The following is a 25,742-nucleotide window of genomic DNA, read 5'->3' as shown; positions in this document are numbered from 1 at the left end:
TACGAGTATATTCAAGAAAGGTTTACACGACTTGGAGGATAACATCTGCACTATGTCACTCCCTTGAAGAGTAGCACTACCAAGGAACCGTTTTCTCAAATCACTTAGAGCGGTATTTATAAAGTACTTAAATGGCGATAATTTTTAGTTGTAATACAATAATTGTAAATTGGCTTGATCATACAGATATAATTTAATTTTAGAATTCAATTTTTAATTTTATACTGTTTTTATTGTACATTTATATTGTTTTTAGTGCAAAGCCTCCTTTATTCATTTATTTTGACGTGAATACGTCTTTAACTTTGCTATCATAAGGAGGCAATCCAAAAAACCTAATGATAACAAAATTGGGGGATACAGTTTAGCATTATAGTTTCGAGTCTATCGTCTACATCCAAAATTAAATTAGACCACTGGATAGCTAAAGAATCAAAGAATTCATTACGATAAGCGAGGACTGTGACGCATCGCGCGCGTTGGAGGGGGAAGCGCCGCCATTTTGAGATCATTTCGCTGCGAATCGAGATTTGCAATTAGTACAACTTTTGACTCGGAGAAGCAGCGGTGTTCGTTTAAGTTTTAATCGTCAGCTGTCGTCACAATCTATCGATTGTCTATAAAACATTAGTGTAAAATAGTGACAGTGAATATAATAAGGTGTTAAAATAAAAAAATATTATCAAAAATATATAACGTCGGCTTATACGCGTCGAAAAGCCAAAACCAAATACAGAGATCGTATTCGGTTGGAAAGGGCTTCTCAAGAACAATCGAATGGTAATAATAAAACACCATATGACCGAGTCAAGCTGTGCCGGGAACGTAAAAGAATGAATGCGGCCGAGCGGATCAACGACGGTGTCAGTACATCTGCAGCTGGGGCGGTTGAAATTATGCAAGTGGATGATGAAATCGCTTCTACATCGACAACGGACTGTATAGGCATAGATTGTGTTCGATCGTCGATTTTTTTCCTTGATTTCATCCTAAATACATAAATAAAAATATTTTATATAAAACATATAACCCGTTACATAAACGACGTTACAGAAACGTCGTATTCACGTACAACACACGGCCGTGACCATGACACAGCCACAGGTTTTTTTCAATTCCTATTTATTGTTTTTTTATTCAACTCCTCTGATGGTGTTTAACACCAGAGAGTATTGCCTTTTATTAATTATAATAAAAAATATTATCATTGTTATTATTATTATTATTATTATTATAGCTCCAGTCCCTTCCAGGATCATGGAAACAGACATCAGTATACCAGATGGAGTCTCCCTGTAAAGTTATTCAATGGTCTACTCTGATGTATCGGGTACATGTATAGCAGACTATGCATACTAGAATATTGGTTCTAGTTACTCCGCAGTTAAACTTTAGGACCATACAATCCGTATGCATGCCTTATCTAAAATCAAGTCCGACGACAACTTGTGCATTTTGTAATGGACCGGAAAGTGCGGCATGATTGTAGGCACTTGCATTGCATATGCCTATTAGTCTCCTCGTTGAATTCATCTTGAATTCACCAGAAGGAAAAATAAGATTCGGCCCCTTTAGAGTAGCATATACAGTCAGTCGCCTAGGCAATAGTTAAACTAAGTCGAATAGCTCCATTCTATGAAGCATTAATCCTTCAAGCCACTTCTTCTCAAGATATCATGAGTCTGTAGTACATCAGTAGCAATTAGAAAATGTATCAATTAAAAAATTGAAGACAAAAAAAGAAAGTTGTACATACTTTTTAAACACTTTTTTCAACAAGAGGAAAATTAATAATTTTACTAGTATTGTCAAATGACACAGCGAAAGATATTTTTTCCTGTTACTGTGAACGAGCCGAATTTTTAAAATAAATTTTTATAGGAAAAAATAGTTTTTAATTCTTCTGAGCAAAAAATAATTACAACTTGTTCTGTAAGTTTTTTTTGGGTCTCTTTCTAAGCTTCGTTCACAAAAATAGACATTTCATCTGAGTTGTGTCAAACATAGAATATTTCAGTGCAAGTTCCATAAAATGTATCTCTCGTCAGTGTTCTTTTAAATTTTTAAAGACCTTATTTGGAAATATCCATCGAAATAATATAATTGGTAATTGACATAATTTTTGTAAATACAAATATTGTTTTTAGTTATGGTCTTCTGGGGCCGAGTGGATGTGGCAAAACTACACTTCTTAGCTGCATAATTGGTAGACAAAGGCTGGACCACGGCACAATAGTTACAGCTTTTCATAAAAAGAAACAGATTGGATATATGCCTCAGGTATTTTATAACAACTTTTTCTAAAATGTACATTTAAACTGTGATTTCGTTTGGGCTCTTTTATGAAATCATACTACTTTTCAATTTGATAAACATTTTTCTTCACTCTACATTCTCTTTCAACTTTTCTTTACTCGAGAACTTCACAGAACGCTAGTTCCCTCTTTCTTGTGGTGCTGCTATCAGACAATGCAGACTTAGCAATCTAAGCGATTGCTATCAGTTCCTTTTTCTTTATCTTCTTTAGTTTTCTGTTACGCCGTTCTTTTTAATTTTAAAGGGAGTATAGAGTTAACATTAACCTCAATTTGAAATCTATGTTCCTACACAATTACAGCCGTAACAATCCTATTGCAGGTTGCCTCATTCTTAGTTATTTCAGCCTTAGTCGTAGCTGCAATGAGGCAAAATCTTCTTGCCATATTTCACATTTCACACTCTTATTATTTATTTTATTTATTTATTTATTTACAAGACGGGCAATCACCCAGTTACAAAGAAATATAATTTAAAATAACATTTAATAATAACTCAATATATAATAATTATAGAATATACATATATCATACATTTATACATATATATATCATAGAATAGAAATAAAGATAAAATAGAAATAATATATACACATAATTTACTTAATAGATAAACAAAATACTTCAAAATATGTACTATAAAATATACTTTAAAAATAGAAACTTTACTCAATTAATAAATCTTTATATCACAAATAACCGGTAAGTTTTCCCTAGTACCAATCACCGCAAAATCAGCTATTTAACAAATGTTTCAACTCGATCATGTTGGTGTTGAATATATCAAAATCAGCGGGTAGATGATTAACTTGATCCGCAACTCTTGGAAAATAACTGAACTTACGATAATTGGTACCATGGCACACTTTAGAAAACACTTGTTTTTGTCTAGTACCGTTTGTTGGCACGTGAAAATTTAACAATGATAAAAGTTCAGGGCAGTTTATATTATTATTTAGAATTTTGAAAATAAAATTTAAGTCTGTGGCTTGTCTACGAAACTGTAAAGTACTCAAACCAGTAAATTCCATTACGTCATCGTACGGTACCTCCGTCATGACTTTTGTCTCTCGATACCAGAGCAATCTTAGGAATCTTCTTTGAAGTGATTCAAGTTTGTTGACGTAAGTTTTCTGATAAGGAGACCATAAAGCAGAGCAGTACTCAAGAATGGGTCGCACCATTACTTTGTAAAGGATAATTATGGTTCTGACATCTTTAAAGTTTCGAGTAGATCTAGATATAAAGCCAAGCATTTTATTTGCCTTTGTGACTATGGAGTTCATGTGGAGGTTGAATGAAAGGTTAGCACAGAACGTAACACCAAGGTCCTTCACTACATTAGATCTACTTAGAGTTGAAGCATGAAGAGAATAATCGAAGTTTGTACACGTCCGACTACGATGATAGGATACTACCTTACATTTAGAGATGTTTAGGCTCATATCATTTTCATCGCACCAAACACTCAGTCTATGAAGAGAGTTTTGGAGGAGGAGAAAGTCATCCGCAGAGTTAATGGCAGTATAAATCTTTAAATCGTCAGCAAAAAGCAGAAAGTTTACTGAATTGAGACAGGTAGATATATCATTGATAAAAATTTTGAATAAAAAAGGGCCAAGAATAGAACCTTGAGGTACACCAGATGATACAAGAAATTCTTCTGACATTAGTGATTTGTATTTAACAGATTGATGTCTTGCGGTGAGGTAGGAGTAAAACCAGTCAAGTAGTGATCCATGAATTCCACAATGGGATAGTTTATGAATTAGTTTGGAATGATTGACACGATCAAAAGCTTTGGCGAAATTGAGATATACAGCATCGACCTGCTTGGCAGTAACTAAGGCTCTCCGCAGATAGTCCTCAAATAGTAACAAATTAGTGAGCGTCGATCTACCAGAATGGAAGCCATGCTGTTCACTGAGGATGAGGTTGTCGAGTAAAGGCCGAAGAATGTCAATTACAGACTTTTCAAATATTTTCGCAATTGCTGATTGAATGCAAATTGGTCTATAATTTGTAACATCCCTCTTATCTCCAGATTTGTAAATCGGAACTACAAAACTTGTTTTTAGCATGTCCGGATAAATCCCATGTTTTATGGATTTGGTAAATAATGAGGCCAGAATCGGGGCCAGAGCAAGTTGACAATTTTTTAATACTGCAGATGGTATTCCATCAGGTCCTGTACCTTTCCTGATGTTGACATTAGACAGTTGTCTTAGTACATCTTCAGTGCTGAATTCTATCATTGAGATGTTCACTGAATTCAAAGATATCACATCTTTATTGGTTGCGGTATCTAGAACAGACTTATTATATACACTTGAGAAATACTCAGCAAACAGGTTTACCGTATCTTGGTTACTCGAAGAATAAGTGTTATTGAAGTGGGCAGCATCTGGAATGGCATTATCGTTTTTTTGCCTGTTGATATAGTTCCAGAAATCCTTTATATCACAACTTTCATTTATTGCTGATTCTACATCATGTATATAGAATGCATAATCCCGTTTAGTTAATTTTTTACATTGCGCACGTACCTTAGAGAAGTGCTCATAGTCCTTACGAAGTAGGGTAGTATTAAACACTTAATTTACTGACAATCTCAGCTTTGAATGTTAATATCTCCTCACATTTCATATTTCTAAATCTCCTTCTACATTAGAAGGTCAAAATTAATTAGACTTATGATAAATAATCAAAATCCTTATATCCCTCTCAAGCACGTTTAAAGCAGCAACCGAAAAAAGGACTAAGCTACTATGAGGTTATAAACAAATCTTTAGTACAATGTAGGCACGTTAGATTCCCAATAAAAACAAGGAATAAAGGTAACAAGCATTAAAAAAAACTCTCGCTTTATGTTGGATCTCATTTTGTGCACGTTCTAATATTCCTGATACAATTATTTATCATCTGCAAGGGTTCATGATTTTTATATCTATCTGCAGTTTAACTATTCTGCAGTAATTATCAAACTCTATTCCATAAAGAAACCATAAAAAAAAAGTTGCAGTAGCTCCAATTATTTTCATAACAATTGGTATTTAAACAGTTATCAAAAGTAAATTAAAAATTTAAAAAGAAGTGCATTTATTTAGAAATCTCAATTAAATAACATTTATGTTTACAGGAAATAACACTAAGTGGTGATTTAAGTATAGAGGAAATTTTAAATTTTTATGGAAAAATATACAACATGCCCAAATGGTTAGTGAAACAAAGAACCCAAGAGTTAATCACATTTCTAGATCTACCGCCTCTTAACAGACAAGTTAAAAACTGTAGGTACGTAATCAAATAAAGCCATAAATGAACAAGCTTTTAAAAAAATTTTTTTAGAATACTTGTGCGTAAATAAAAAAAAATTTGCCTTAAAAGAAAGAGCAGCATTCAGCATCATTTGGTATTACCAAGTACACTGAAGCCGATATTTGAATATTTCCAATGAAATTAGACGAGAATTTTTCCATTAATTTTGCAATCGTAACTAAGAATTCAGGCTGTCCTGTGTAAACATTATACCTCTGGTTTATTATTAATACAATAAAGTAGAAATCCAAATATTCGAGTTACTATTACAAAATAGTAGGAATAATAAGTCCTTCTTGACTAGTTTTAAACCTAAGTCTTCTTCTTTAGTGTATTAACTATGACAGACGAGTATTGTTCACACTGGATAGCCTAAATTTGGAATAGCCATGGCAAAATTAATGGAAAAATAAGTAATTCTAGTCTAGAATGAGATTTCGACTTTAGTGTATTAATATCTAAGTCAAAAATGGATTGCACAGATAGGATACCCTGATTTGAAGGTACGATTGCAGAATTAATAGAAAACTGAAGCATTCTCATCTAGTTTGACTTAAAAGATTGATATTTCTTTCTCCATTTTCCGCAGTCTTTCTCATTCTATGGTTCAAAATTCTATTGTACTCAGTCTTGATTATTAATAAACACTGAAGCAGAATTCTCTATCTTTCCGGCAAACTAAATGAGAAATCCTTATTTTTCTTTTATATTGCAATCGCAATACCAAATTTAGTTTATCCAGTGTACACATCTCACTTCTGCCCTAATTATACGAGTAATACACTGAAGTAGAAATCCAAATATTTCCAGTCATACTAGACGAGAATTCATTATTTTTCCATTTATTTTGTAATGAAACTTTAAATTCGGAGTACCCTCTTTGTACAATTTGATTCTCGCTTGAATTTCGAATTACCAGTAGAATATAATAGGGAAAATAAGTAATTCTTGACTAGTTTTGATCAAAAATATTTTATTTCTTCTTCAGTGTATTAACAACTACGACAAAGATGGATTTACACACAGCGGAGCCTAAATTAGGAATTACAATTGTAAAATTAATAAAAAAATAAGTAATTCTTGTTTAGTTAGCTGGAAAGACAAAAATTTCTGCTTCTGTGTATTATTAATTAAAGCAGAGTTGGAATGTAAACACATGGTAGACGGAATTTGAAGTAAAGATTTCAAAATTAATGGAAATTAAGGAATTCTCGTCTAGTTTTACTGCAAAGATTGAGATTTCGGCATTATACATTTAATTACTGACTAATTACTAACCGAAAATTTTCCCTTCTATTGCAAAAAGTATTTACACATGAGTAAAGTTTAACATTTTTGTTTCTTAATTAGAAGACATTTATTTAATTTTATTCCTTGTTCAACCTTCAGTGACCTCTGCTTAATATTGAACCAAAAAAAAAACAAAATATTAGAAAATCAAATTAAAAGTCCTTCTTTAATATAATAATGTTCATAGCGGAGGACAACAGAGAAGAATATCATTGGCTGTAACTCTTATCCATGAACCAGATCTTCTAATTCTTGACGAACCGACTGTAGGTGTAGATCCTGTATTGTGCGCCAAGTAAGTAATAATTTAAACACTCTTAGATTCTATACAATGTACAACTTTTTTTATCACAATAACTAATAGATGTTGATTTGTCGGGTATAAATTTTTGCTACAACAATATGCTTATTAGCAATTGTTATCACGAAAAGCAGCCATTTGATCTAAAAAGATTAAGTGATCATCTTAAACTACACATTGAACGAAATTAAAACTGAAATAAAACAAACAAATTAAAACTGTCCGATAGAGCTGAGATCAGGGGTGAAGGGAGTTAATGGTAAACGTTTACAGGATCTGTCGGAAAATAGATTTTATTAAATTATCATTAATATAAAATAAATTGTATAAAACAAAATGTAGAAGAGCATACTTTTTATTAAACAAATATTATTTTAATTTTTATAACGGAATATTAATTTCCAAGGTATTCAACCACATTTGTCGCTTGAAACTGCTCTTTCTAATTGTTCAATACTGTTTTATCATAGCGAAAAGTAGGTTGAAAAAAGAATTAAATAGTAGGAAAAATAAAAATCAATAGAATGATCCAATTTGTATTCATCATACAAATTATTTATTACAGAATCATAAGATAAAATAAGAAGCTATTTAATAATGAATTCACCCCAAAACTTATTATTGTTATTTACTATTTTTTATTTTTATCACATTCCATTGTTAAAGAACATTACTGCAAAAAAATCTTCAGAGATTTTTATCTCCCAATTAAAAAAAAAATGCGGTTCAATAAGTTACTTCTCAACCAACCGCTAAACTTTTTTTTTGTTATCAATAAAACTAAAAAAAAAATTATAACAATTTTATTTAATTTTTCTTTAATTAATTTTAGAATTTGGGAATGTTTCCTACGACTGGTGTACGAGAACAACAAAACTATAATTATAACGACACACTATATACAAGAAGCTAAGAATGCAAACACTGTAAGAATAACCTTATTTCTTTTATGTTCAATTATCTTAAAGTTTACAATGATCAGTTATTGTTTGATGTCTCCGCCTGAATATGTAACTATGAAATTTTACCGATTTATGATATAAGTACCATTAGTGACACTGAAGATATTGTTCTTCTTGTAAACTTTTAGATTAAGGACTGGGGGCCATTGCTAACGGAAAGTGCGGAGAGTCTAATGAAACTGTGCAATACGTTGTGCAGGATGTTGCGCTTATGACAGATCCAGATTTCTTATTTTCGGCTAGGTGAGGGCTCCCTTCCCGAAATTCAAAATCCTGGAAGACTGGATTGTCTTTTCCTCTAGTATTTTAATATCTGGCAACCATCCAGCGTATTGGTAGGATGATCCTTGTTTAACGCCCCATGGTCCCTATGAAGATGGGGGGGATGGTCAAGTATAACGAGTGTAATGGACAGTGTTTTCCTGACTCGTTTGCTTTTTAGGTGGGACCGTCCGTTGGGCAATCAATCGCTCAAACGAAATGAGCTGCAATCAACAATCATTACTTTTAACTGAACACTTGATTGGATCCGAAAAGCTTTACAATATCTGTGGTTTCAACTGTCATTGCTTGCTTGTTTTTTGTACTTTAGACCGACCCTTCGGATTTTCATCAACCATTCGGACATTGACAGGTTAATATAGAGAAATGTGATTTCTAGTTATAAAACTCCTATCAATTATTGCCAATAGATAATATTTACTGGTATAGTAATAACGTAAGCTAAGTAGTGAAGCAAAATTTTTCTTTACAAACCTGATGATTCTGTAGCTCAAGATCAAAATAAAACCAGTCAGAATTACAAAAACAAGCATGTAATCAGAAAAACCAATCAAGAGGACTATAAATACGCAAGCAAACCTAACAGTAATAAAACTTAATACACTGACCTCATAAAATAGAGCCACAACTGGATTAGAAAACATAATTTTTATTGAAGGATTCATTTACTCTTTAGAAATATATCACGTATTCTTAAGAATTAATGGGGCCTCAAGTATTGACACAAAGTATTGAAATGATCGTGCCTAAAATACTGTTTCGCAGCATAAAATAACTCATGGAGGAATTATTGAAATGATTTTATCTTTAACTGCAAATTGGAATAACGTCCACCATAATTCTAGTGTTCAATAAAAAGCGTGAAGAACAATTTCGTAAGTAGAATGAATCTAAACAGTTTAAGAAATACAACAAAATAAATGGACGCCCAACACTGGTTCCAAAGCACAGCTCGCAACACTTCTTATGTGTGGATGTAACGGTGTTCTGTTACTCTAAATGACCAGACTCTTTGAAAAACTGGAGAACTCTTTTACTGGCGCGTATTTCTTCTACAAAAGAGATAAAGACAACATTCCTTGACCTTCAAATGAAGCAGATTGGCTAGGCTAATCAGATCTTACTTACGATCACAATGAATCTCCTTTCTTTTTCTGTATCCATACCAGCAACTACAGATTTAAAATATTGGAATTATTGGTGGATTTCAGATTGGTTTGATGAGATCTGGCGTACTGTTAGCTGAAGAATCACCAATAAAACTTCTAGAAAGGTACAATTGTGAAAGTTTGGAGGATGTATTTTTAAAGTTAAGTGAAAAACAAGAATACGTTGATACTATGCCGGTAATTTTATTGAACATTCATAAATTTTGATATAAATAAATAATGAATGAATAGTTAATCATTGTTTTATGGAATCAGGAATTACCTTATCCAAAAATTGTTAAATCGGTATCACCTATTAAAGAAGATAGAACCTTTAGAAAACACAGATTTATGGCACAAATTATTAAAAATTATTTATGGACTTTGAGAAATTTGACGTAAGTATATTAACATATTAATGAATAATGGGTTTCTGAATATAGGCCAATGCTCAAAAACTTGTATTCAGATTAAACTATTTATTTTATATTTTCTACGAGCGACTAATTCCATTTAAACTAGATCAGTTGCGTGTTTCCCTGTTGCCACCAATAATCATTTGAAATCTATCCACGAAGTCGCTTGCAAGGGAAGCGGTCCTATTGCTCTCTATAAGTTGAGATAGTTTACTGGTAGAATGCAAATTGGTCGCTTTCCCTACCATTGGAAGAAGATCGTAAGTCGTTAGATTAGATGATAAATAATTTCTGTATGTAATCTCCTTAACAAAAACTTACAGTTTAAAATGTTAAGTATAAGGGTTGATTAAACGCCAAAAGGTACACAAATCAGCGAGTACCCAACATTTCAATAATACTTCATTAATAGTTAAGTAATTCTACTGCATTAATTTTCATTAATAAGTTATTTTTTAGAATTTATTAGATATCACAGACCCTTATGCTGGCCAATTTCGTCTACAAAATATATGTTCAAGTAGCACTGTAGATTGACTGTAATATCTAGTTATTTATAATAATCAAACTATTAATTACAGGTTAAAAAGAAAAACGTTATAAAAAATAAAATAAAAATATGAGGCTAAAAAATTCAAAACCTTGTTTAAAAAAATGCTTACACCAACTTACATCAATGATTTTGTTTATTTTATTTATTTATTTTTATTTCTTAAATAAAAATCGTCGGTTTAAGTTCATTCTTCGATTAAAGTAATTGTTATTTTATGTAGTAGTCAAACGTTTATAATAATAGGTAATAATTATCTGGCTTTATCGCAAATAATATAGTTTTCTTCAATTACATTCTCCATCTAGGTGTTCTTCCCACAATGTTGTATATATGTAATACAAAGTAAATAAGATATGCATATATTTAGGACAGCTAATTATTCCAGTATTTTACTATAAGTAAAATTAGGGGGACTAAATTAAATTACAATAGAGAAATGAATAATTATTGTTTAATAATCTACTTGTTATTAACTGTGTGTTATTTGTGCTCACGAATATTTCGGTAAGACGAATTCAAGACAGTAGCCTACTCTAACTTTATCTTTACTTTAACATGCATGTACGTATATGTGATTTATCATAATTATAACAAAAAAATAATATAAATGAAGTGGCCAGCATAAGGGTCTGTGATATCTAATAAATTCTAAAAAATAACTTATTAATGAAAATTAATGCAGTAGAATTACTTAACTATTAATGAAGTATTATTGAAATGTTGGGTACTCGCTGATTTGTGTACCTTTTGGCGTTTAATCAACCCTTATACTTAACATTTTAAACTGTAAGTTTTTGTTAAGGAGATTTTTGTACCTTTTGGATAGATTTTCCTTTTTGCCTATTTTACAAAGTTACATATCTGCTTTACAGATTTTTTTAAAATTTGGAATATGCATTCTATCATTATAACCTGATAAGGTGTTAACTACCACTGGAGAGATCTTTTTAAAAAATGATTGTAGTTGCGGCTCCCAAACCATCCTCAATAACAATTTTTTTGAGAAAGCGTTTTGAATAACATAGGAAGGTATTTGTACGTAAATAGCAAAATTAAACTGCGATTTAAGTACTTCCTTTTAAGAGGAGTAAGAAAAATAAACTAGGATTGCAGTACTTCTCCCTAAAAGGCAAAGAGGCAAAGATTTTTTAATCGAACAATTCATTGATTTAAATCGGTTCACTCATTGATAATTTAAACGATTGCAGTACTTCCTCTTAGTAGGAGCAAGAGAATCAGCAACGTAGAGGAGCTTTAACCACTTATTCGAGCTGAATTTTATCAAAATCGGACTAAGCGTTATAGAAATATTGGTAATAATAGTTTTAGAAAGGGCCTTATTTGGGTGGGGCAAACTCCCCTCCTTATGAGGCACGGTGCCGAGACTTTTAAAGTGCAAATCTGTATAAAATTTCGATTCGAATGACACTTCATTCATAAAAATCGGTTCACGTGTCGATAATTTGAAACGATTGCTATACTTCCCCTTAACAAGTGTAAGAGCTGATCGCCGCTTTAATGTTACGTAGGGGAGCCCTAACCCTATCATCCTACCAAATTTTATCAAAATCGGGCCAAGATTTACAGAGTAATTAGTAATAATAATTTTGGAGGGGGCCTTACATAAAGGGGGCTAACTCCTCTCCCATTCGATGTACAGCGTCGGGACCCACAAAAGGCACATCTACATAAAATATTGAATCGAATGACACCTCATTCATGAAAATCGGTTCACGCGTTTAGGCGCTACGTTGTTTACAAAAAAGGTAACAACAAGAACAACAACAACAACAACAACAAGAACAAGAACATTTTTTGAAAAAGCGGTTTTTGCTCATTTTCGGCAACTTTTTTCTCGAAACCTATTAGATCTGGGTGGTTGCAAAAAAATTACAGTTGTGAAGGAGGGTTTGGAGTAAGATTTAAAGAAAATTTGGGAATTTTATCTTTTATAGAAAAAGAGAAAAAAATTGACAAAGTTGGGTGTTTTTCAACGTTACGCTTTTTCGTGCAGTTTTTGATGGTCAACCCGGACTATCGGACAGTTTTAATTTCCCAGTTGGATCTGAAAATCCCATTAAATTGTGTATTACCTGTGATTGTTAAACCATGATTTCGACTAAAGTCTTTTAATGAAAATGTCAAGGCGGCCAAAACTTCCAAGATTCCTACCAGTTTCTCGCATTTAAGCGGTCATAGGGAAGATGTTGGAATCAGTGGCTAGAAAGCCAAATTCTCTGCTACCGAAAATGACTTAAGGGAATGGTAGAATAACCAAATAGTTTAAATTATAATTTAAAAGAATATTTTCAAACAGAACTCTGAGCACTACAGAGAATTATTTGAGAACTATACATGTATATATAATTGCTAATCTATATTTCTCTAGGGAAATTTTTTTTGGCATTTCTATAAACCTGCTTAATTGATTAAAGTTAATAATTGTAAATTGTCAAATAATAATTTTAAAAGAATAAATCTGTGTTTCTTTTTTCTTGAAGGGTGACTTTGTTTGTATGCTTTGTGCCAGCACTTAGCGTAATTATTATCTGCTCTTTGGACATTGATAACATTGTTAGTACACCAATAGCTGTTGTAATTCCAATAGACCATACATGCTTTAAAACCGAAGGATCTATAGAAGCTACAAAAACGAAAACTAGTTGTATTATAGAAGATGATCTGGCATGCTACTTTATCAGGACATTAAAAACAAAATATCCTCTGGTAAGGTTTTAATTCCATGATTAGGGCAATATTATTATGCTTAATCCTTTCCACGACTACTGCAAAGGTATTTGAAGTCACAGTGTGGTGTCAGATTTTTGAAATTGATGTTTGTGGTCTTCTGAATATGAAGCAATTTTTATTTCATACTTTTCTTTGTTGAGCAGTTTTCTCAAAAACAAAACAAAAAAGAAGGGACTTTTTCCAGTAAATTCTGCAGCATTTGTTGAAGAAGTTTATTTCATATTATTTATCTAAACATCAGTTAAAATGGATTTCATTTTTATGATTTTGCTCTCAGCTTTTTGTAGCACTTGAGCCAAATTATTGTAATAACCATAAGCTTCCAAGTTTATTGAGCGTTCTGGAAAAAGATTAAAAGCCTTATTCAATTTGGTAAGTTGGTACTTCAAAAGGCTTGAGAAACCCTTGCAAATTCTGTTGGAGTAGATTTAGCTTTTGTTGGATACTGTTCCTTTAAGTATTTCTTAAGCAAATATACACTTATGCATCAAACGTCCATAAATTCCGTTTGTGGGCCTCTTTTTTGCATCAATCTCTAGCTAAAGCAAACACCTGAATTTGTGCTAACTAACACCTGAGTTTCTTTTTTTCCAGGAGGTTTTAGAGTTGATTGAAAAATGCTCCTATTCATAACACAATAATTACTCTTTAATTCTGTCAAGAGTAAGCTTGCATAGAATACTCTCTCAACTCTTTTACTATCAAATAATATTAGATTATTTTTCTAAAAATAATTAATTCTATTTTTAGGAAGTCTTCAGAAATTTGTCAGATGCCAGGCAAGAAGTACTCGCTGGAAGAAAGTCAGCCATAGTTTATTTACCAGATAACTATACTTTGGGATTAATGGATAGACTAGAAAAACAGGCTTTTGCCTCTGAGTGGGCTATTGATCATGGTACTATATTGGTTTGGGCTGATTTATCTAGTTGAGTATTATTATTATTTATTTTTTATTTTATTTATTTAATTTTAATTTTTTTTTTTTTTTTTGAGTTTCGAACAGATCGATTATCAAAAGATGCTAATAATAAATAATATTTATTTTTTAAACATTTATTCCAATACTAATTTGCATCAATTTGTATATATTTTAGATGACTAAATTCAATAATGAACATATATTTCAGATTTCTTACTGGCCTACAGAATTTTAGAAGTAATCTACAAAAATCTTGTGAAGTTACTAGAAGAAGTATGTTCGAAATGTAAAATTGATCTCAGATTTTCTAGGATTCCTTTAGCAGTAAATATACAATATTTTTCTAAAATAATCGAACAATTTGAACATTAAATTTAAGGAAAAAGTTGTGTCTTTAAAAAAAAAAAAAATTATAATAACATTTAAGGTTTAAAAGTAGTTACATGCACATCTCTAATCTTCCTCCTTTCTAACTTGTTCTTTCTACACCTATATTGATACTAATCTGTCAGGGTCTTTCCTATCCCTAAATTTTGTGACAATTGTCCGTTAACACACTTTAGAGGAAAGCCAACGTCAACCTTTTCTATCCTGTCCCAACCAACCCATCCTATCAGATTCCGTAAATGCCATCCGATCCATCAATTCTCATCGAACCCTGGTTTCGCAAAGCGACATGAACTTAACTTACGTTATCAAGTGGTCAAAATACTACTCGACAAACGATGAAATTGGACTCTAATGAAAAGCAGCCAATCTCTCTAATAGAAAATACTTCGCACCATCGTTAAAATAGAGTAATTAAATAAAATCAAATTTTATTAAAGTTAGAATGTTAATCGTATGTACACATAAGTACAGTAGTTAATTTTAAACATTTTTCCAGAAAAAAGGGGTAAGGGTTAATGCTCTGAATTTACGAGGAGATCCTGGATTGGAGATCGGCTACCTGCTCTTAGATTTTTTGGTTGGGACTTAATTATTTTTGTTCCAGTTTCAGGAACCAGTTTACGGCTCAGTAGACATGAAATATGTTACTTATTTATTGCCAGGAATCATGTGTCCGTAAGTAGAGATCCAGTGAAGATTCTTATAAAATTCTGCCATACTATAGTGATACAATTTTTGTCTTTAGGTTTGTATTCTACATGACGTTCTTGTTTTCATCAACTTCTATAATGATGGAAAAGATGTCCGGGCAGCTAGAGAGAAGTCAAATTGCAGGTTTGTAAACTTTCATGCGCCTTACTAGGCTTTTAAAATTGAATAATTTTGTAATTACATGTTTTGGTAAAACATTTATCCTAATGAATGTTTGGGAACGTTCAATAGATATTAATTATATTATTATTAAATAATAATAATAATAATAATAAATGGCAGGGACGTGATTACCTATGCGGTTGGCGTAATGGATTTCCAAGCGGAGGTCCCGGGTTCGAATCCAGCTGCTGGCCCTCAAATTTTCTCTTCCTAGGAGCTTCTTACAGCTCACTGTCCGGTGATGGACAGTGTTGACTGCAAAGAGAGAGAACTGTCCGGTGGCCGGCAGTACACTGAAAAAAGCTCTGAAATAACCTCAGATGTTTACGCGCTTTAAATCATTACAAATAATAAAATAAAATAAATGGCTGCTTAGTGAAAGGTGAGCATTGCTTTTGGCGAACACCATTTCTCACGTTGAATTTCCCTTACCGAATATCGACTAAACTTCTTCTTCCACATATACCAAATTCTAACACTGCTTCTAGGTCCTCAAATATGTAAATTTACATTTTAAGGTTCATAACAATTTAGGGAACACTGAGGATGAGAAGGATTATAATATGCAAGGAAAAAGGATAGAAAAACATGCAACTAGGGAAGAAAGTTATGGAAGGATATGTTTAGTTCTTTTGTGCCTGTAAGGAATGGATGAATTACGCGTCAGAGTTCGTTAGGATGCAATCTAGAGTGGAAAGAAGTTTCAGTAAGGTTTTACATAAAGGTGTGTACGGGTATTTTTGAAGCAGTCTCATGGAGTGCATCGATTTTAGCTCGTGGAGGAAAGTCCGTCGTAAGTCTGAGAAATTTGTTCTGTGTTGTCCGGAGTTTCTTGAAGCTAATGCTACAGGATTAGTCTCCAGGCGGATCAATATGACGTTGAGAAGAAAACTAAGAAAATAGAGTTTTAATTTTTGAATCTTTTAGCACCAATCTTGGATCATAATTTTAGTGATATAAACATTTTTAAAACCTTTTTTTTTTCAGGACTTAATCTGATGGAAATGATAGCAGCCCACATAATTATTCAGTTTCTCATTATGTGCGTGCAAAACCTCATTTTATTTGTACTATTATACCAAGTTTATGATAATATTATGAACGGAAGCTTATTTCTCGTAACTATTTTGATTAACTTTTGTGAAGTTTTAGGAATGTTATATGGTAAGTAACTTTGATATTTTACTTGCTTTTTGTGTTGTGCTGCCTAACAATTTATGTTCCACAGTGTTTAAAAGAGTCAATGTCTACTTTTTATAAAATGTATATTTAATCTTCTCGGCTATGTACATCAGTTTAGTTAATTATTATAAGTTGCATGTGGTACTTTTGAGAATTAAACATGTTAATAATTTCTGGTAAAATTAACTTCCAAAACTTTTAGCAAAGCATTTTTTGTTTTTCTTCTTTGGAAGTCTCACTAAAAAATTCTACAAAATTTAAAACATTGTAATTTAACTAGAATGTTTATAATATGTATAATTAAATTAATAATTAATATTACATTTTTCTTTCTCAACTTCCTATGAAGTGAAAACTGTTTCGAAACCGATTAACATTGGCTTGTGGTGATTGAGGTCCTACCCCAATTGGGTGCAGTAATTGTCATGTATTATTGTTAAAAATTGATTTTAGAATAATTAATCTATAGTTCGGGCGCTAAAAACCTTTGAAGTAATAGCGCAAAAAGATAATACATTAGGATAATAATAAATGCAGGACATTCAAAATGCATTTGTTTATTTTTAAGGATTTTTATTGAAAGAAGGTATTGCAATTTAAATGATATTGCATTTTCATTCTACTTTGAATCATTTTTTTAGAAAACTGAATTTAGTGATTGATAAAGTAAGGTACAGCTATAATGTGCAATTGCAATGATATAAAATTCTGGCTATTCTTAATGTGAATTATATAGTTTGAGAAAATTTTGAGTTCAATTTTCCAAGATTTTCTTGGTACTTACTCAAGTTTCTTTAGTCCTGTCAGAATAATGATTTATACTAAGATCTGTTTGTTTTGTTTAAAATATGTTTCAAGTTTCAAGTATGTTTGAGAATTAGTTAAGTAAAAGAAAGTAAAGTAAAATAATCGCCTATTTTTTCAAGGGGGGCTTTAAGTCCAACTAGGTATCGTGGATGGGGGGGGGGGCAAGTACGTACTTTGCTGCAAGCAAATAAAAAGTAGGAATTTGTAAGATTCGAAATGGGGATCTTCCATTTTCAAAAACACGCTCTTAACCAGTGAGCCAATTTGGATTTGGATTTGGATTTTAGCATAATTTACATACAGTAGACTTTACTGTTTATTGTTTCTAATTTTAATATTATTCATTCCAAATTTAACATTTTATTATTATTTATTTATTTATTAGGAGTATTGGTGTCTTTGTTCTTGGGCAGTGAAATATCAGTGGCTTATCTTGGGATCTTCACAATGCTAACATCATTCGCATTGTGCGGTAAGGACTGTTAATTTACTTTTCAACTTTCTTAGGGCAGGAAAGTATGATTAAGAATCTCATTTCAAATACACTCTTCTTCTTACTTGAAATAAATAATATATATTTGTGACTAACTACTGGAAAATGGAAAATGCGGAATACATATAGTCTAGTGTGTGTGTTCTACGTGAGTCGTTCGTCTATGAAAAGCCCAAGGTAGCGCATCAGATCTGTACAAGGAAGGGGATTGCTGTTAAAGAAGGCAAGTGGACAGGAGCCCCCCCGGAGAGTAAACGTGGCATGCTCTGGCATTTCTGTGGGTTCATTTTAATCCGCCACTTCTTTGCCCAGGATTCTATTTTATGTAATTGTGTGTGTAACTTGTATGAAGCTGATGTAGGATGTGTACTTGAAGCTAATACGGCTGTGTCGTCTGCATATGTACAGAGTAGTTTAGAGAGTTGAACAGGTATTTCTGATGTGTATACTGTGCAGAGAACGGGGCGAAGTATACTCCCCTGCGGCGCTTCCGCCCCCACTGTGGAGAAAGAAGAGATTGCTGAGCCAGTACTAACTTGAAAGAATCTATCTGGAAGATAGGATCGCAGAATGAGGTAGTAAGTTAAGGGAAGACTCTGTTTTACTTTGAACAGTAATCCAGGATGCCAAATACGATCGAAGGCCTGGCTTACGTCTAAGAAGGCCTCTCAACAGCAATACTGTTTTCTTTCCAGTGCTGAAGCAATAGTATCAACAACCCGGTGGCATTGTTAAACAGTGCTTACTTGTTGAAGGCCGTCTTTAACATTGTTAGATGCGCTATTTTTTTAACTGAATTCTATGCTTAGTAAAACTTATTTGTTCATTAGGTAGCATCTGACGTTTTCTTGCAGACGAACAGACCAGCTCCAATCTTCAATTGATTTAAATATGGCTTTTGTTGAGGATATAAGTCTTAATGTGGTTAGATCCTCAGTGCTCGATAATAGCTTTGATTTTACCATTTATTGTATAATCGAGGCCGGTTTTTTTATCCATTATCGAAGGTAGATTAGTCAGTTTTATGGAGAGATTTCGAAAATAGTGTCATTACAAAGAAGTTGTGCTATAATACATAAGCCGTTTTGGAGTAAAGGACTATAACAAAATTTGTAGGTGGTACCAATATGGCTGAGCAATTTTATTATTATTTTTTTAGAAATGTTTTAAATAATTTACTCTTAATTTGTTCTTATTAAACATTAATATTTGACATTTTTAGTTTAAACGAGTTAACTCAGAAAATAATTACAATAAAAAAAACATATTTAAAGGGTTCTGAGGCATCTATGAAGACCCTATGACATCTATGACGACGATTAATGTGCCATTCGTAATTAAAGTTCTACAAATTATATGCCCTCTTTTAATTGAAGGTTCTGTTGAAAATGGTAATTGACTTAAATTACCTTTCCATTTCAACACACTTCTATTTTCCTACTAGCAATTAAATCATCGAAGTGCACTATCCTTAACAATCCATTTTTTGAAATAAATTCAATTTGACTAATGTAATTATTGTTGAGCGGGCACGTTTGTGTGCCTTCATTTTAAAATAAGAATTTCACCCTTACATTCTGATACCCATCATCGTCAATATGTGCTTAGTTAAGCTTGAATATCTGTATTACGATAGCTAATAAAATTTCTGCTTTTATTCAGGAGCTGTTTGGCCAATAGAAGGACAATATTGGATGGTAAGGTACTTATCAAAATTATTTCCTCTAACTTATTCTGCACAAAGTTATTTTAATATCTCCGTAAGAGGGTGGGGCTTTTTAAAAACATATGTTGGTTTCATATCAACTTCAGCAGGAATCACATTTTTGGCAGCAACTTGTTATGTACTATATAGAATGAAAATTTTACACGTTTGAGAGCAAAAATCCAAGCAGTTAATTGTACTATCTAATGCGTAATTTAAACATTGAAAAACAAATGAAAATTTCTTAAGGCACATATTCAACACTTTTTTAGTGGAAATGTATAGAATTTGTGTAGAGATTATTATTGAAGATTTCCAAAACCTAAATTTATTTTTTCCATTTTAAAATATTTATCATTAACTTATTACAACATTGAATAAATTATTCTAAAAAATATGTATAAAATTTAAAAAAAAATAAAAATTGCTAATTTTAAAGGACAACGTACTTCATTTTGTAACCAACATCGATTAAATTAATAGCTATATAAAAATTAAATTATTTTAATTAGAAACATCAGGTTACCAGAGAAGCCCATTAGAAAATATTTTCAAGTACCATTATTAAGCTCTTTACAAACTGATAGTGTATCCTTAGTGCTTTATTAAAAATTTATTTTACCATTCAAAGAATTGTAGGTTTTTTTTCCGGTCCGCCTTAACAAGTAAGATTGCATCCAAAATGACAGGGACCAAATTTTTTATTCTGTTCCTCTTTACGTATCTATTCCTCCTTACTCTCACGAATTACTAATAAGTGCAACAAATTTATGAGCAGTGAGAAATTTCCTACGCAGCTCTAAGTTTTTGCTACAAGAACTGGTGGATTACCTTACATGTATCTAATGAAAACAAACATTTTTAGAAAATTACGAGTATCTGTTTCGTATGAAAAATCAAGTTTCCAAATTCAATTTTTACCACAATCAAATTCATACCACATATCGTGATTGTTTATTGTACAATAATTATAGTTAAAACATAACTATAACTGAAATAATCTGAGCACTTATTTAATTTTTGAGATGTCAACTCCTTGACTTCTTTTTTTTAACCTTAAAAGTTCTGAGAAGGGCGATTAACAATGAGGTGAAATTTTAAAAGATTTTTATAATTCTTTTCGAGAATAAAGATACCTTTCAAGTTTTCTTGCAAGGAAAATGATACTCTAATTTTTATTTATTATAAATTTATTTCTTTGTTTATAAAACGTATAAATAGTATGTATAAAAACAAAACTTGTAAAAGATACAAGTTATTTTTAATTATAAATTTTTTGTAATCAGTTCTTCATTTTGTAATTAGATCGTGCAACAAAAAACAAAAACAAATGTTTATAAATGCTGAAATTTATGATTATGGATTAAAACTGTAACATGTTTACACAAGTTTCTCCTATAAAATTATAGTTTAAAAGTGGTTAACAATTTAAAATTGTTATTATCACAATAATTTCGTTTATTATCTTGCAAGATTATATATAAAAAGACAGAGAAAGAGAGAGAGATAAAGCTTTTAAAAACCTTACTGCAACACTGTACTGAAAGATTCTAATCACATAGGGATTTAATAACAATAAATAATTATAATTAATAATCATTGTGGCAGACCACTTCATAATAAGGCAGTGAAAAAATTTTTATAATGAAAATCATTTGTTCTTCTAAACATGGTCTTGGGAGTAACTAAATAATAAGATTAGGAAGGATCTGAACCATTCCTTAGAAAGTGTTCGCTTAAGAGAAATTAATAGAAAAGTTTTCCAGTGAAATGTCGCTTTGGAATCTTTAAAATATGAGGTGACTCTTTTAAGAGCGGAGAAGAAAATAGCATTAAGAAAACCTTTGGGCTTCCTTCCCTAGATAACAACAATTACAATATATGTTTCGTACTCTGCCTTAAACAAAAAGATCAAAAAGTAAAAAGGTCTAATAGCTAATCTAATGATGGCTCAAATATTTCTTTAACGCTAAAGTAAACTAATCTAGGCTGAATTAACGCTACAATAACATGAGGAATACTCACATGTCTTCATTCTACAAAATTTCTAAATGACTATTTTTTAGACTAGGAATTTTTATGTAACATTTTGTTCCCACTCTACTTTTACATATAACACTTCAAATGTTAAATATAACAAAGTACCTTCCTCGAAAGAAATCTCTTATGTATGTGTTAACTTTATAAAATAACGAATCTAAACTATAATTTAGTTGTTCTTATTAAATATCAAGAAATCTTAGAAAGAAATGCCATAAACATGAAACCACAACAAAGTGAAATATATTGTACTATCGCACAATATTTGGGTAATAATCTTTCTCTTTCCCTAGGTATAATTTCAGTAACGACAACATAAAGCAGAGTACCTCCTGCTAAACCCTGCAATAAATTAAACAATTATAAACAAAAATTCTCAACTCCCACTATTCAAACTTACTAATGACATTTTAAAAACCTGCAATATAGGTTCTATCATGGTTACACCTGGAGCACTTTCAGGCAATAAGATACCCAATCCAATGCCAACTGAAGATCCTAAAACAAAAACACTCAATGGAGGTAGTATAGTGTGCAAAGGCTGGCCACCCTTGCTAAGCTCAGCACCCAAACAAAACGCGACTAATAGTTTGTGACAACAGACTGCTGTAAATAGAAGCAATACCTGCAAAAGAAAAAAACTTTTGAAGAAAATACATAAAGATGAATTTTATTTCTTTTAAAAAACGATAGCCTTAAATTGAGGCAAAATATACCTACACCAGAACGAGTAGATTCAACGCCTATTACCAGTCCTTCAAGCAATGAGTGCACTGAAAATGCAAATAACATGCCAAAGTCTAGGCAATTAATTTTACTCGACAATCGTACTGCCTGTTCCTGAAAAAATTCATTTTGTCATTATTGAACAGAAAATTTTTCTATATTTTAAATATTTAGCCGCACAAAAAAAAACTGCTATGATGCAAGAAAATTACAAATAAATATTACGGTATGCAAACGAATCAGTAGCCTTCGTTTTCTGACACCTCATTTGTAAGTGTAACAGACCTGCACAATATGAGCACCAAAAAAAAAAATCATATTATTTTAAAGCATTCACCAAATTCTCACAGCAATAATATTCCAGCAATTTAGCTGATCAACATAATCGTCGAGACAAATGCAAGACACCGAATGTAATAAATCGCCATTTTTAGGGCAACAAAAATTGGTCTGAATGTTCCATGTGAAATCAGCAATTTATTGATGAATTATACAGCACGTGGTGAACTGAGGTAACAATAAAAAAAGTATCACATTACCTTCATCCAAGAACTCCGATTTCCTGCAGCCTACCATACCTTCAGATATTTGAACTTTAGACTTAAAGACACTTTTTAGACAAGATTCCAGATCATTCTCTTTCAAGTTCGTTACATCCTCCAAATAAGCCCATCTCTAGACACCGATTCCTTTCATTCTTTGAAACTCTTGTTCGAACTTCATTTCTGGTGGTGACTACAAAGACAAAAAACACCCTCACAGAAAGATGTATTGACAACCCCCCTGAGGGCGAACATCCTTGACGCTCTATTTTATTTCTTGCGAATATTTCTTTCCTCCTCAACTCTCTTGCTAACATCTCCTTCAAAACATCCCGGCATTCTCCTTGAGCCACATCTATTCATTCAGACATTAAAACTCTAAATAATCTTTCTTCTGATCAATTCCAGTTCTCTTAGTTCTTGACTATCACCATCACATTGTCTCTTGAGATCTTCCCTGACCGCTAGTGTTACTCATGGGAAACGGTTCCGAAAACTGCTAGATGACAAACTGAACTTGATATAGCCTCTAATCAGAGAACAAATGAACGATGCAGTTTACGACTTCTGTAGACTCAAGTAAATAAGAACTACCAGGGACTCAAGTGATAATAATAGTGTCTGGGACTCAAGTAACAAGAATAACCTGAACTTCTCTTCTCTGAAATACAGAGGTTAATAACTAATACGCGCAGAGATCAAAGTGGCACCAAACCAGGTGTCTTTCCGACTAAACTACTTACAACAGACTCCCTAGACAACTAATAAACGCTTTTACAAATTTCGAATGAACACACACACACAATGATTACACAGTTTTTCTTAAGTCAGAAAACAAATCCCTGTAAATAGCAACTCGATGAACTCTTTCTTCTTTAGAGACACCCACTCGATTACACAAAGACTACACCAGATGGGCCAAAACTAAAAATGAAAAACGAACTTATTACTGAATATTTGACCACAATCTTTAAACCACATCACCGAAATATCTGTGATTTTGATTTTACAAATAAAATATTCAATGAGCTCAACATTCCTGATCAATTCTCTCCTCCTACTAATCCATTCATCTGACGTTTCATACTTTATTAAAGATATGCCTTCAAAAAATGTCCTGGTTACGACCTAATTACTTCAAAAGTTTTATCGATCTCCTTAAAAGAACAATAGTATATTTACCTTTTATGTATAACTCTATTTTCAATAATCTCTCTAATCTGTGCAACATACTTCGCCAATCTTTGCAAATTCTCCAAAATTCATCTTCGAATTTATTACTACCATGATTAGAGAATATATTAGATAACCTTTTCCAAAAACGGTACTATTCTTTTCTTGACACCCAAAACATCTTTATCTCATCACCAGTTTGGATTTCGAAGCCTTCATTCCATATATATCAATGTCATCGTCCCATACACCATGTTGTCTCATTTCTTTAACAAATACTTCTGCATTAATACTTTACACTGTGGAAGCTAGCGTTCCTTGGGTCAGCATTCATGGATCTATTCTCTTCAATACACACAACTGAGATCTTACATAACAAAGCAAACCTATGCAGATGAACAGCTGTTCTCTGGCCTAGAATCCGCATACGTGTCTTTAATCGTTAAGAACTAAAGAAACGCTATATTCAGGCGCGCCTACTAGGGTATCCAACAAAGTACCTATGTATTTACAACTCACTACTGAAACCAGTTTGAACTTACAGACTCGAAATATAGGTGTTAGCACAGCTTTCAAATTTTTACCGTCTCCAACAAAACCATTCAAAATATTTGCCGAAAAAATAAAGCACCACATTACCTCCCCAACCACACCATCCATAATCTTATCATGAACTTCGTAACTCTAGCTACAAAAAGTTTCCTTCTCTTTAAAATCATCCTATTTATTCATCGATCAGCTCTCAACTCATACCCTCTCCTACAACCACTAGATGATGACTTCACTCACGTCTTTGATGTCAGCTGATTTTTGTTGTAGGCCTTATGGCTCTGCAGTTGTAAATTTCAAATAAATTAAAAAAAAAATTCCTGAATTTAATTATTACCTGGCTTTCAGAATTTATTACTACCGCTGAATCTTCAATCGTGCCATAACTATTAATATCTTCTCTTTTTAGGAGTTCACCTAAAAAAAACGATTTACCAAAAAACATTTAGTTAATAAAGACATAACTTCAAAACAAAAATGAAACTAGTTATATTCTAAAATAAGATACTCACTCTCGGTTTGTTGTTTGCTACTTAACATAACAACGACAACGTCCACGAAATATATTAACAAATATCCAAGGCAGAATACAACTTCTGACCATTGTGACAAGTCTTTTCTAATATCTGGTAAAATATGAATAATAGAAGTGGCAAATAAAACTCCACCACCAAAACATAAAACAGCTGAAAGGGTGACAGAATTCTGATACTTTGTGCCCAAACCAAGAATGTTCGGAAGCACACCAAAAAAATAGGAACCGAATGATATTACTACAATCGCAATTAATTTTAAATCTGAAATGGTATAATACATTGTTTTTGAATGTAAAATGACTACAAAACTTAAATAGTTTACTTTACAACTACTTTTTGATGTTTTGTAGTTTTAAGTTATTATGAAAAAAAGGAGATTATAATACAAATACTTGCATTTCTGATTGATAAAATAACCTGACGAGCTCACTGACTCATTTGTGAAGTATAAACGTCAGAGATAATCTC

The 25,742-nt window shown here is 32.0% G+C and overlaps 2 protein-coding genes across 3 annotated transcripts in view; one reads left to right on the top strand and one right to left on the bottom strand.

The window, feature by feature from the left end:
• Positions 1-21,322, top strand: part of LOC141457270 (ABC transporter G family member 23-like) — a 24,397-nt gene extending 3,075 nt beyond the window's left edge. Inside the window, exons 1-15 of one of the 2 annotated variants that reach the window (XM_074134000.1) lie at positions 689-1,104; positions 2,148-2,280; positions 5,455-5,609; positions 7,111-7,218; positions 8,057-8,150; positions 9,680-9,814; positions 9,893-10,014; positions 13,087-13,312; positions 14,087-14,264; positions 14,467-14,582; positions 15,253-15,323; positions 15,394-15,482; positions 16,509-16,685; positions 17,896-17,982; positions 19,666-21,322. In XM_074134000.1, the coding sequence (XP_073990101.1) occupies positions 2,272-2,280; positions 5,455-5,609; positions 7,111-7,218; positions 8,057-8,150; positions 9,680-9,814; positions 9,893-10,014; positions 13,087-13,312; positions 14,087-14,264; positions 14,467-14,582; positions 15,253-15,323; positions 15,394-15,482; positions 16,509-16,685; positions 17,896-17,982; positions 19,666-19,880 (1,782 nt within the window). In that variant the 5' untranslated portion in view covers positions 689-1,104; positions 2,148-2,271 and the 3' untranslated portion in view covers positions 19,881-21,322. Of the gene's footprint in view, positions 1-688; positions 1,105-2,147; positions 2,281-5,454; positions 5,610-7,110; positions 7,219-8,056; positions 8,151-9,679; positions 9,815-9,892; positions 10,015-13,086; positions 13,313-14,086; positions 14,265-14,466; positions 14,583-15,252; positions 15,324-15,393; positions 15,483-16,508; positions 16,686-17,895; positions 17,983-19,665 lie in introns of those variants that run through there. The other variant, XM_074133999.1, reaches the window with a different exon arrangement.
• Zip88E (Zinc/iron regulated transporter-related protein 88E) lies at positions 20,921-25,723 on the bottom strand. Its single transcript, XM_074134014.1, has 5 exons — positions 25,251-25,723; positions 25,076-25,155; positions 22,469-22,588; positions 22,167-22,373; positions 20,921-22,090 (listed from the first exon to the last, which is right to left on the bottom strand). The coding sequence occupies exons 1-5, from the start codon at positions 25,552-25,554 to the stop codon at positions 21,938-21,940; spliced, it is 864 nt and encodes a 287-aa protein (XP_073990115.1). The 5' UTR covers positions 25,555-25,723; the 3' UTR covers positions 20,921-21,937.
• Between the last annotated feature and the right edge of the window lie 19 nt (positions 25,724-25,742).

Source organism: Rhodnius prolixus, unplaced genomic scaffold (genome assembly GCF_049639745.1).
Source record: "Rhodnius prolixus isolate KJV_2025 unplaced genomic scaffold, Rpr scaffold_10, whole genome shotgun sequence".
Lineage (NCBI taxonomy): Eukaryota > Metazoa > Arthropoda > Insecta > Hemiptera > Reduviidae > Rhodnius > Rhodnius prolixus.
Note: the sequence above shows the minus strand (reverse complement) of the source record. Positions and strands in the feature narration are given on the sequence as shown.